Here is a 13651-nt window from a genome sequence, read left to right as displayed (position 1 = left end):
ATATCATAGAAGAAAATGTCAAATTTATTGGTTTGAAAGATTATGATTCAGGGAGTGAATGCTCAAATGATTCTGAGAGTAAAAATGAATTTGAATGGGAAGATAGAGAAGAAAACTAAAAAATTGTTGCGAATAAACATGAACAAGAACAAATATAAGAAATGAGGAGGTCAAATAGGGAAAGTAGATTACCAGGTAGATTTGATGATAGCTATATTTATAATAACTTCATTTACATACACTTTTGTAGTGCAGATAGTCCAGTTAATTTTGAGGAGGTAATAAATAGTAATGAGTCAGAATACTGGAAACAAGCAATGAATAGAGAAAATGACTATTTGAATAAAAATATAAGACTTGAAAATGAATCAAAAGACAGAGAACAAAAGTGCTCTTGATGTAAAGTGGGTTTATACCAAAAAGTCAGAAAACAATTATAAAGCTAGGTTAGCTATGAGGGTTTTCAACAAAAGGAAATTATAGATGATATTTGTTCACCTGTTGTTAACATGTAGACATTGAAAATATTTTATCTTATTGTTGTCGAGAAAATTTAACTATTGAACTAATGCATGTAGAAACAGTGGGTAAGGTTCTGTCTGGGGATCCTGCTGCTCTTAAATTTATGTAAAGCAACTAAGAGGATGGTACAAAGAAGGTTTGTAAACTAAATAAAGCATTAAATGGTTTTGGAGGAAGTCCTCAAGCATGGTATGATTGTTTTGATAAATTTATAAAGAATTTAGGTTTTGTGAGAAGGAAATATGATCAGTGCCTTTAATGCTAAGCAAGATAGAAACGATGTAATTATGTTTGTTGATGACTTGCTAATTTGTTGTAAAAGGAAAGACAAAATAGAAAACTTTAAGAATTTATAGTCACAGTGATTCAGAATGAAAGATTTAGGTGAAGTAAAGAAATATCTCAGAAACAAAAATGTAATGGCAGTGAGTCAAGAAAGACTGATTCTCTAGCTGTGAAATACAAGAGTGCAAATTCAGTGTTGTGTAATACCCTGATGGAAGTAAATCTAGAACTACAACCAGCACAAGAAATAAGTCACAATATTAGATACAGAAGCTTAATAGGTGCACTTTTGTACATCAGTTCAGGAACAAGACCAGATACAAGTTACAGTATTAATTACTTGACGATGATGCTTGTTGTTTAAAGGGGCCTGGCATCTAGGTCATTGGCCTTTAATTGTGGTACTTAAGCATTTTCCAGAATTGTTATAACGAAACCCATTTTAAGTCTGCATTGAAAGTCTTGAAGTATTCGTATTTAACTAAAGAATTGAAACTAAGGTACTGTAAAAAGGAAAAACATTGCAACTCTCAACTGTTTCATATATGCATATTGGGCAGCTAATAGCACAGATCACCTTAGGCTATGTAATGGGAGTATCGCAAATGTAGTATTTTGGAAAACTAGAAAACAGGGAAGCATTACCAAATCCTCAACCTTCATGGAGTGTGTAGCATAATCAGAAGCTGTAAGCAAAATAAAACTCATAAGAAATATAATACAAATTTTTCATGTAAATTTTGAGAAACCTATTAGTTTGTATGAAGACAGTTTGGGAGCCTTGATTATGGCTAGGCATCGTCATTTTACAAAGAATTTGAAGTACATAGGAGTACATTATCATTTTGTTAATGAGTGCTATATGAATGGTATAATAGACAGTGTTCAAGTAGATTCAAATGAAAATATTGCAGACAAATTCACTAAGTCATTATGTAAAGCCAAATTTATAAAGTTTGGAAAATTGTTAGATACAATCAACGAAATGGTAATGTAACAACTGTCATGTAATATGAATGTAAGGTGTATTAGAATATAGTACATTTATATTTTGAGAATGTTGTCCTTGCACATTCACGAGTACACTTCATGCACTGTCTACAATACGATGTGGGTAATACGATACTATTTTGTTATCGTCCACCAACCTACTTTTCCTTAAACTGGCTTTATGTCACCCCGACACAGATGGGTCTTTACATGTAATAAATATCATTTTTGGTCCGTATTGATGATATTAGATTGAAATAATAACATTAAGTTATTTATTAGACCACCTAATCAATACAAAATCGTCTTGGATGATTTACATAAATTTGTTAGCTAATAATGGGACATGTTTCGCCTTCCCTGAAGGCATCATCAGCCATAGTCTTAACCTTAAATTAAAAATAAGCGTCTAAATAACATGTAGTAATGAAATGAATTTTAAAAATCTTGAAGAGATTTGAAGTAAAATAACATTAAAAATAACAATGATGGTTTGAAAATACAATGTGATGAGATACAATAGTGGAAGTATTAACAAAATTAACATTAGAAGGCTGCTAAAATAAGTACAATGGATAAAACAACAGATTGTTATACAATAAGTAGTAAGATTGCATAAAAGTAAAGTTGATAGTCAAGGCGGTTATAATTAGACGATGGCGAAAAATCTTATATAATCAAAGTAAAGAGGAGAGAATAAAAGTCGAAGTTAGTCGAGAGATCCAAAGTTCATCATGATCTTGAAGATAAAAGACGAAAGTCAGATGCATATGGTGAAGTTGAAGAACAGTTTCAAATAGGATCACTATGGACCATCTCAAAATTTGAAGTGATGTTCAAATGTTGTAAATTGTGAGTTTGTAGATATTCTAGTTGAAAAAGCATATAAAAGTGGAATCTGTAAATGGAAGCAAGAAACGTAGAGTTAATTGTGTGAAAAGATATTTGAAAAATATTGAAGTAGAATCGTATGCACTTACCATTTGACGGTGACAAAGATAGCTTGTAATATTATGAGTTAGAAGAATTTGCAACCGTAGACTTCTTGCTACGTGTGTTATAACTGAAGTTTTGTGCTGGAGGGGGATCTGTTTGCGTTGACGTAACTATTGGAGGGGGGCTGCTATTGGTGGGAGGGAAGGAAGAGAGTGTATTACTGCGCGTGTTGTAACGGTGTAAGGCTATTGGAGGGAGCGATGTTCCGGTGGGTGTGGCTATGGGTTTATTGGTTGTATTTGAATTAGCGGTACTAGCGGCGGGGGGAAGGGAGGGGGGTATATTAGCTGTAGGGGAGGTGGGAACTCTAATTGATGTGAGGTTGAAGATTTTTAAGAATTTGTTGGTGAGGGAAGTTGATTCTCGTAATAAAATAATAATCTGTTCATACAAGGGGCTTTTTTTATCAATAGTGTCGTTTAGATTTTTATCTTTATTAAAATGTTGGTCGAGGAAAATAAATAAGTTTTCATATTCTGTCATGAGTTTGCTTTTATCGACTCTTTTTAGGATATGGAGGTCTTGTTCTATTGTGGTGAATTTATGCCCGGTGTCCCTCGTATGGTTGGCCATTGCGGAGAATTTGTTGTGTCTTTGGGCATTGTAATGCTCGGCATATCTGGTAGAGAAGCTGCGGCCAGTTTGGCCAACATAAGAAAAATTACATGTAGAGCATTTCAATCTGTATATTCCTGATCCAGAGTAACTATTGTCTGTGATGTTGATAGAGTTGTGATTGAAGAATAAATTACGATTAGTGTTTTTTGTTGTGTAGGCTATTTTTATTTCGTGCTTCATTAATGAATTGGTTATCGGGTAAATGCTATGGTTAGTGAACGTGAATTTAGCGTATTTTGGTTTGACGGGTTTTAATGGGGTTAAATTGGTAGCTAGTTTCAGTTTGGTTTTATTGATGATTTTATCAATCATACTCGTGTTAAATCCATTGAATTTAGCTATTTCCTTGATGAATAGTAATTCTTTCTTTAAATTAGTAGAGGACATAGGGATCTTTAATGCTCTATATATTAAACTGTGATAAGTGGCTTTTTTATGTGAGTTGGGATGTAAAGAATCATTTTTTGTGGTTGTTGGAGAAAAGGTGGGTTTTCTGTATATTTGGAAGTCGAATTTGTTCAATGCTCGTGTGATTTTGATATCTAAGAAGTTCAAAGAGTTATTGAACTCATCTTCTTTAGTGAATTTAATATTATTATCTAAGTTGTTGAGGAATGATAGTATGTTATTGCTGTTGTTGATTTGTTTATCAATGATAGCTATCATGATACCATAGCTATCATTGATAAACAAATCAACAACAGCAATAACATACTATCATTCCTCAACAACTTAGATAATAATATTAAATTCACTAAAGAAGATGAGTTCAATAACTCTTTGAACTTCTTAGATATCAAAATCACACGAGCATTGAACAAATTCGACTTCCAAATATACAGAAAACCCACCTTTTCTCCAACAACCATAAAAAATGATTCTTTACATCCCAACTCACATAAAAAAGCCACTTATCACAGTTTAATATATAGAGCATTAAAGATCCCTATGTCCTCTACTAATTTAAAGAAAGAATTACTATTCATCAAGGAAATAGCTAAATTCAATGGATTTAACACGAGTATGATTGATAAAATCATCAATAAAACCAAACTGAAACTAGCTACCAATTTAACCCCATTAAAACCCGTCAAACCAAAATACGCTAAATTCACGTTCACTAACCATAGCATTTACCCGATAACCAATTCATTAATGAAGCACGAAATAAAAATAGCCTACACAACAAAAAACACTAATCGTAATTTATTCTTCAATCACAACTCTATCAACATCACAGACAATAGTTACTCTGGATCAGGAATATACAGATTGAAATGCTCTACATGTAATTTTTCTTATGTTGGCCAAACTGGCCGCAGCTTCTCTACCAGATATGCCGAGCATTACAATGCCCAAAGACACAACAAATTCTCCGCAATGGCCAACCATATGAGGGACACCGGGCATAAATTCACCACAATAGAACAAGACCTCCATATCCTAAAAAGAGTCGATAAAAGCAAACTCATGACAGAATATGAAAACTTATTTATTTTCCTCGACCAACATTTTAATAAAGATAAAAATCTAAACGACACTATTGATAAAAAAAGCCCCTTGTATGAACAGATTATTATTTTATTACGAGAATCAACTTCCCTCACCAACAAATTCTTAAAAATCTTCAACCTCACATCAATTAGGGTTCCCACCTCCCCTACAGCTAATATACCCCCCTCCCTTCCCCCCGCCGCTAGTACCGCTAATTCAAATACAACCAATAAACCCATAGCCACACCCACCGGAACATCGCTCCCTCCAATAGCCTTACACCGTTACAACACGCGCAGTAATACACTCTCTTCCTTCCCTCCCACCAATAGCAGCCCCCCTCCAATAGTTACGTCAACGCAAACAGATCCCCCTCCAGCACAAAACTTCAGTTATAACACACGTAGCAAGAAGTCTACGGTTGCAAATTCTTCTAACTCATAATATTACAAGCTATCTTTGTCACCGTCAAATGGTAAGTGCATACGATTCTACTTCAATATTTTTCAAATATCTTTTCACACAATTAACTCTACGTTTCTTGCTTCCATTTACAGATTCCACTTTTATATGCTTTTTCAACTAGAATATCTACAAACTCACAATTTACAACATTTGAACATCACTTCAAATTTTGAGATGGTCCATAGTGATCCTATTTGAAACTGTTCTTCAACTTCACCATATGCATCTGACTTTCGTCTTTTATCTTCAAGATCATGATGAACTTTGGATCTCTCGACTAACTTCGACTTTTATTCTCTCCTCTTTACTTTGATTATATAAGATTTTTCGCCATCGTCTAATTATAACCGCCTTGACTATCAACTTTACTTTTATGCAATCTTACTACTTATTGTATAACAATCTGTTGTTTTATCCATTGTACTTATTTTAGCAGCCTTCTAATGTTAATTTTGTTAATACTTCCACTATTGTATCTCATCACATTGTATTTTCAAACCATCATTGTTATTTTTAATGTTATTTTACTTCAAATCTCTTCAAGATTTTTAAAATTCATTTCATTACTACATGTTATTTAGACGCTTATTTTTAATTTAAGGTTAAGACTATGGCTGATGATGCCTTCAGGGAAGGCGAAACATGTCCCATTATTAGCTAACAAATTTATGTAAATCATCCAAGACGATTTTGTATTGATTAGGTGGTCTAATAAATAACTTAATGTTATTATTTCAATCAACAGATGGGTCTTACGGTGACGATGGGATAGGAAAGGACTAGACCAAGCTCGATAGCTGCAGTCACTTAAGTGCAGCCAGTATCCAGTATTCGGGAGCTAGTGGGTTCGAGCCCCACTGTCAGCAGCCCTGAAGATGGTTTTCCTTGGCTTCCCATTTTCACACCAGGCAAATGCTGGGGCTGTACCTTAATGAAGGCCACGGCCGCTTCCTTCCTACTCCTAGCCCTTTCCTATCCCATCGCCGCTGTAAGACCTCTCTGTGTCGGTGCGATGTAAAGCAACTTGTAAAAAAAAAGGAAAGGGCTAGGAGTATGAAGGAAGTGGCCGTGGTCTTAATTGGCCGTGTGTTTAGGGGCACGCACCTCTGAGCTTGCATCCAGGAGATAGTGGGTTCAAATCCCACTGTCGGCAGCCCTGAAGATGGTTTTCTGTGGTTTGCCATTCTCACACCAGGCAATAATTTATATCAGTTAAAGTTTGAATGACCAATCATTTGGGGAAAAACCCAAGGAAAGGAGGTAACCCACCGAGGGATAATAGGAGAAGGAATGTACAAGATTTCATAATCTGGTTATTGTTTATTGTTAAAAAGTTTTGACTGTACCTTAATTAAGGCCACGGCCACTTCCTTCCCATTCCTAGGCCTTTCCTACCCTATTGTTGCCGTAAGACCTATCTGTGTTGGTGAGATGTAAAGCCAATTGTAAAAAAAAATTTAACCAACAAAAAAATACATATTTTTGTGGAACACCCAAATTTTGTGCACCTCCTTTTGCAAATACCAGACATATTTTCTATTGGATTCATGTCAGGGGAGTTCCCTGGCCACTCTAAGACAAGCATATTGTTCTCACTGATGTATTTCTTCATTTTCTTTGAACTATGACAAAGAGCCAAATCTTGCTGAAAAATTCTGTCACCAGCTGGATACATATTCTGCAGATCACCAACAACTCTCCTTTCCAGTATTTTAATATACTGGTCAGATTTCATCACTCCATCAACTAGTACTAAAGGTCCCAGTCCTTCATTCGTGAAACACCCCCAAAAGATCTTCTTCATGGGGTGTTTTACAGTTTGTTACGAATGTGATGAAGCTGGTGCACATAGTGAACCCTCTGCCACTGTAATTCAAAGCGACTCTAATCACAAAATAACAACTTCTGGTGTTCCATTTTCCAATCCTGATTACTATGTGCCCACAAGAAACATTTCCTGCACATTTCTCCTGTTAGAGGATGTTTCTTTACAGGTTTGTGGGCTTTCCTTTCAGCTGCCAGAAGTCCAAGCTGAACATTAGAAATGTACAGGTTCACTCCCTTTTCCCACTAATTTGCGAGCCAATTCCACAGCAGTGAGCATGGAGTTGGATTTGCTTCTTCTGAGGAGGAAATGTTTATCAGTTGATGTTGTTTCCTTTTTCCTGCTACAGTTTCCCTTTTTCTTCAGTGATACTGAGCCAGTCTGTTTGTCCTGCTGAATACTTTTATTTATATTGCCTATACTGACACCAAAGTTAGTAGCTAACTCTCTTTGTGTCATGGAAGTATTCCAAAATAATGCTACAATCGCAGTACTTTTCCTGAGAGTCGTATCCATTGAAGACATAACCAAAACCAAACCCTATGGCACAACATAGGGGCCTAGGTAATAATTAATTGCACAACGAAACTTCAAAATTTCTCAAAAGTGATGCACATCAAAATAAATAAACTTTTAACCTAAAATACTTGTTTCACAGACTAATTACCAATAAATAACAGTGCAAAGTATGCATAGAGAGTGCAGGATCTAAGAATAAGCAATATGTAGTATTCTGTTGCCAACCCTTGGGAAAATTATGAAAAAAAAAATTCTTGTTATGATTAATTTGTGTGGTACTGCAATCCGCAATCTTTCATGTGTTCCTTATTTTTATTCACCTAGATTAAAACCGCCTTCTACTAGACGGGAGATATTTGAAGCGAAAACTTAGGTGTGCCACCCTGTATGCAAATGAAGCACACCAGCTCTGCCAAGCTCTTATTTTGTTCTGAAATCTCCCCAAACTGGACTTCTCATTCTCACCAGAATGTGGAAATTGTCAGGGAAGTATATAAGACCCTATTCTGAGGGAAAGTTTCAACCCCCACACAGTTAAGAAATTCCATAACCATCATGTTTGTCGATCTCATTGGGTAAAGAGTAGAAACTATGTTTTGGAAGTTCTGCCTGCAAACTAAGTAGCTGCTGAGATTTTCAAAATAACTGATATGTAAAAAATTGGGACTGGGACAAAATTGTATGAGGTTTGCCTACTTTCCATATGTTTACTTCAATATCAGAAACCTTCAGCATATTTTGCTGATCTCACCTTCTAACAATGAATGGACTATGATTCTAGAGTAAAGATTTTTCCTTCATATCTTTCCTAAAAGAAAAGCAGATAAGAAAATACACTGACTGACAGAGCAAATGCAACACCAAGAAGGAGTGGTCAGAACTTTATGCCAATTGCAGGGTAGACTGACGTCACTGAGGTATGCTCATGATGTGAAATGCGCCGCTGTGCTGCGCACGTAGCGAACGATAAATGGGACACGGCCTTGGCGAATGGCCCACTTCGTACCGTGATTTCTCAGCCGACAGTCATTGTAGAACGTGTTGTCGTGTGCCACAGGACACGTGTATAGCTAAGAATGCCAGGCCGCCGTCAACGGAGGCATTTCCAGCAGACAGACGACTTTACGAGGGGTATGGTGATCGGGCTGAGAAGGGCAGGTTGGTCGCTTCGTCAAATCGCAGCCGATACCCATAGGAATGTGTCCACGGTGCAGCGCCTGTGGCGAAGATGGTTGGCGCAGGGACATGTGGCACGTGCGAGGGGTCCAGGCGCAGCCCAAGTGACGTCAGCACGCGAGGATCGGCATCCGCCGCCAAGCGGTGGCAGCCCCGCACGCCACGTCAACCACCATTCTTCAGCATGTGCAAGACACCCTGGCTGTTCCAATATCGACCAGAACAATTTCCCGTCGATTGGTTGAAGGAGGCCTGCACTCCCGGCGTCCGCTCAGAAGACTACCATTGACTCCACAGCATAGACGTGCACGTCTGGCATGGTGCCGGGCTAGAGTGACTTGGATGAGGGAATGGCGAAACGTCGTGTTCTCCGATGAGTCACGCTTCTGTTCTGTCAGTGATAGTCACCGCAGACGAGTGTGGCGTCGGCGTGGAGAAAGGTCAAATCCGGCAGTAACTGTGGAGCGCCCTACCGCTAGACAACGCGGCATCATGGTTTGGGGCGCTATTGCGTATGATTCCACGTCACCTCTAGTGCGTATTCAAGGCACGTTAAATGCCCACCGCTACGTGCAGCATGTGCTGCGGCCGGTGGCACTCCCGTACCTTCAGGGGCTGCCCAATGCTCTGTTTCAGCAGGATAATGCCCGCCCACACACTGCTCGCATCTCCCAACAGGCTCTACGAGGTGTACAGATGCTTCCGTGGCCAGCGTACTCTCCGGATCTCTCACCAATCGAACACGTGTTGGATCTCATTGGACGCCGTTTGCAAACTCTGCCCCAGCCTCGTACGGACGACCAACTGTGGCAAATGGTTGACAGAGAATGGAGAACCATCCCTCAGGACACCATCCGCACTCTTATTGACTCTGTACCTCGACGTGTTTCTGCGTGCATCGCCGCTCGCGGTGGTCCTACATCCTACTGAGTCGATGCCGTGCGCATTGTGTAACCTGCATATCGGTTTGAAATAAACATCAATTATTCATCCGTGCCGTCTCTGTTTTTTCCCCAACTTTCATCCCTTTCGAACCACTCCTCCTTGGTGTTGCATTGTCACTGTCAGTCAGTGTATCTCATTGAAAACATTTTCATGATTATCATAAATGTTTCAAATGATGATGAATTATTCCATTTAAAAAAATATTACATACCTATGCAGTTTCTTGGACCAGCACCAAATGGCATATACACATATGGAGAACGCTTTAATTTCTCCTCAGGTAGAAATCGATCTGGGTTAAAGAGATCTGGCTCAGGGAAGTACTGTGGATCATAATGCAATCCCATAACAGGAATGGCCACAGCATACCCCACATCCAGAGTTACATCTGTTCCAGGCAGAGTGTAGTTTGTTGTACAAGTACGATCCACACGAGCTACAGGTGGATATTTCCTCAGTGTTTCTGAAATACAAGATACATGATATATGATGAGAGATGTTTACCAATTAAAATGAAATTACCAAATTCACTTGCATATAAGACTCCATCACGTAAAAGAATGAAAAATAAAAAAGGAGGACTCACATACTGAATCCTCCAAAATGAAATACAGAAATACTGCTACTCCATTGCTGATGAGGCTGTTAGGCTCTGAAAATAGCATTACTTACACATGGTAATAGGCACTGCTGGAAGGTAACAATGACTAGCTCTTCCATGCCTTAAACTGCATTCCTAAGAGTGGCTAAAACTCTCCACTGCACCCTTTGTCAATGTAGGGGAATTATAGTATTGCAGTTCAAGAGTGAACATTTGTAAAGTGACCACCAGTGAAATGTGTATACTATAATGAGTTCAGATAGACCAAAGCCACCCAAAGTTCCTGAACGGTTTAAGAAGATAACAGTATATAATGCCTCACAATTCCCAAGTGTATGATAAGAATGCCTGTTATGATTGAGATTAGGAGAATAGACCAGATAACAATGTTATCTGGACTGCACCCCACTGTTGTCGCCATATGCAAATACACCATACCAGGAATGACTGTAAACCTGGACTCCTCCACAAAAATGATCATTCGACATTTCTACCCTATTGCAACCTGTCACACCCAGTGAGCGACCCTCTGTGGGACACCATCATCTGAATTTGACCTTTCTCATACTAACTAGCACGAACAATGGATCATGGATGAATGACAGGAAGTCATCTGTTCCCCTAAATTCAAATTTCCTTTGAATCCTGTATACAACCGGCTACATGTCTTCAGAAGCACTGGCTGCAGGATACCCAGTTGGAAGGAGACAATTTTATAAAGTAGAGGGAAGATTATATTTTTAGTAGCAATCTTCTTCTTATTTTTCTACTGCTTTTGCTACACCTGTGAGGTCGCGGGTGCGAACTGTGTCACACATGTTGATTTGGCCCTGTTTTATGCCCGGCTGCCCTTCCTGACGCCAACCCTATATGGAGGGATGTTGTCGCGTCCTCCTCGGGACATGATCTCAGGACGGCAATTTCCTCTGAGAATCAACCCGTAGGGAAACTGCTGTGGCCTGACATAATAGAGTTAACCAGCATAGGAGCTGGGATTCAGTACTTATAATTACGATTACTTATAAATATGGTAAAAGAATTATGATATGTAATTCACATAAATTGTAATATGGTAGAAAGTATGAGTTTTAGAATCTTGGGCAAGAAGCTGGTCACAAGGCTTAGAGTAATAGTCATAGAGTCATGAGTCATAAGCATACAGAACATAGCCTGCTCAATGGCCTGACCTAAGTCGCAGAGGAATATTACGGGATATACAGACCTCTGATTGGCTAGAACCATGGAAGGTTCTAAGATGACGTTCGATGGAACATTCGAAGGGCTTAGAGAACATTGGGTGGGGCCCAAGTGCCTATATAAGCCTGGGAAATTTTACCCTGGGGCCTTCTGTTAGAAACTCGATGGAGCTGTTGCTAGGGAAATCCTTGTCAGTCGACGAGATGATTATGCAAATGGGTATAATAATAAGTCTTCTTCAACTTAGCAGCAAAGTATTAAGACTTGCCTGGATGACTTCAGCTCAAGACTCAGTCACTTAAAGAGTCTTTATTTTATCTGTACATAGTGTACATAGTTCAGTCTTTTAAGACTAGTAAATCTTAACTGAGGGAACTCAGCATCTTCTTTTTATTCATTCCTCTTCTCCTCGTCCTCCTCCTCACCTAGTTGGAGCTTCCTAACCAACTCATGCCAACCTCCCGGGAACTTTCCAATCAACCAACTAGCCAATCTACCAACCTCCTACGAGGTCCTAAACCTGTCTGTCACGGCAGAAGAGGAAATGTTGGTGTCAGATGTGGAGTGGAGAAGAAGAAGCATTGGTTTTTAACCCTTTCGCAGCGTGCCGATCTATTGGCGCGAGAGGTTATGGCGAGAAAGCTCACGGCGCTGATACATCGACTCTGTCCTATTTAGGCATTTTCGTCATTTGCGTGGCTGTTAAATTGTAACAGTTGATCGTGACGGTACCTTAAAACGTTGAATTTGCGTTTTACTCTACAGATATATCCACCAGCCCTACAAAATATGTTTATTTTCGACAAATGAAATCTGTTGACCGTGAATGTTTATGTTGTGTTATTTGAAGTTGTTATTGCGTGGATCTGTTTTGGTTGGCTTATGAATACAACAATTTGATCTTGATATGAGTTTAGTTAAGAGTATATTTTGTTTCTTTGGTATATTGTGTGTTCGCTGTACTTCACAAACTATAATTTTGCTCCATTTCATAACTCCGTTGTTCCACGTGCTTGCATCATCTTTTTATCGTAATGGCTAGGCCATATTCACGGCCGAATGAGGCCGATATCCTTGAATTTTCAGATGATTTAGACAGTAATAATGACCTTCTTTTGCTGAAAGTGATTCGCATTATGTGGGAAATGACACAGTCACAGCTGCTCACCACGCATCGGACCACGAGGACCTGACATCGATGACCGTTACATCTACAGTGAATAACTATGTGCTATGCTTCATGAATGAATTGCAGCACACACATCATATTGATATCAAATTATTCAGAATTCAATGTTCTTTCTTTCACGTCTAGGAGTAAAGAAGGAAGACGCAATAATGTCTGATTTTTCAGTTATTGAAAATCAAAAAAATTTTTTAAAATTTATTTTCAAAATTTAATAATATTTTTGGCTTTACCAATAACAATACGTCCTAGGTATGTTCATTTCTGAAATGCTCATAGTTTCCTGTATTAGTGTGATTTATTTTATTTTAATGTGTGTTAAACCCTTTACGTGTTGATTTTTTGTAATTTGGTTTGGAAAATGGCAGAAATTAGTCCGAGTGTCTTCGAGCAAACTCCTGCATATAGGCTGAGTGCCAAAGGGTTAAAGGCCCCGCAGAAGAGGCTTAGTCAAGCAAGAAGACTGACCCGGAGTTACTGTTCCAGTGAGAGGCTCCAGCAGCACACGAGCAGCCTACTAATCCAGTCCAGCGCGAGGTAGCGGAACTGGTGCAGACAAGACAGCTGACCAAGGAACCAGCCCAGTATCAGCAGGCAGACCAGCATTCACGGGTGAGTGCCTATAACTATCTTTACTACAATGGCAGAATCTAGTAATATGGTGGATCAGATTAGTGACTCAGGATCTGGTACCGATAGTGTGCATGCAGAAGAACACTTGTATATATCAGCTGCAGAAGGCCATGAATTAATAGGGCATGAGTTTGACGGCAGTAAGCTGGAATGCCTCCGCAAGTTTATAGCTAACGTAGAAGATTCGCACTGTATGATA

At 38.7% G+C, this 13651-nt stretch overlaps 1 protein-coding gene across 2 annotated transcripts in view; it reads right to left on the bottom strand.

Annotated features, from left to right (window-relative positions):
* LOC136864500 (cytochrome P450 6j1) overlaps window positions 1-13651 on the bottom strand; it is a 112412-nt gene that overhangs the window by 24513 nt on the left and 74248 nt on the right. For both annotated transcript variants that reach the window (XM_067141551.2, XM_067141550.2), the window contains exon 7: window positions 10047-10298. In XM_067141551.2, the coding sequence (XP_066997652.1) occupies window positions 10047-10298 (252 nt within the window). The remainder of the gene's footprint in view (window positions 1-10046; window positions 10299-13651) is intronic.

This window comes from Anabrus simplex, chromosome 2 (assembly GCF_040414725.1).
Source record: "Anabrus simplex isolate iqAnaSimp1 chromosome 2, ASM4041472v1, whole genome shotgun sequence".
In the NCBI taxonomy this organism is placed as follows: Eukaryota; Metazoa; Arthropoda; class Insecta; order Orthoptera; family Tettigoniidae; genus Anabrus; species Anabrus simplex.
Note: the sequence above shows the minus strand (reverse complement) of the source record. Positions and strands in the feature narration are given on the sequence as shown.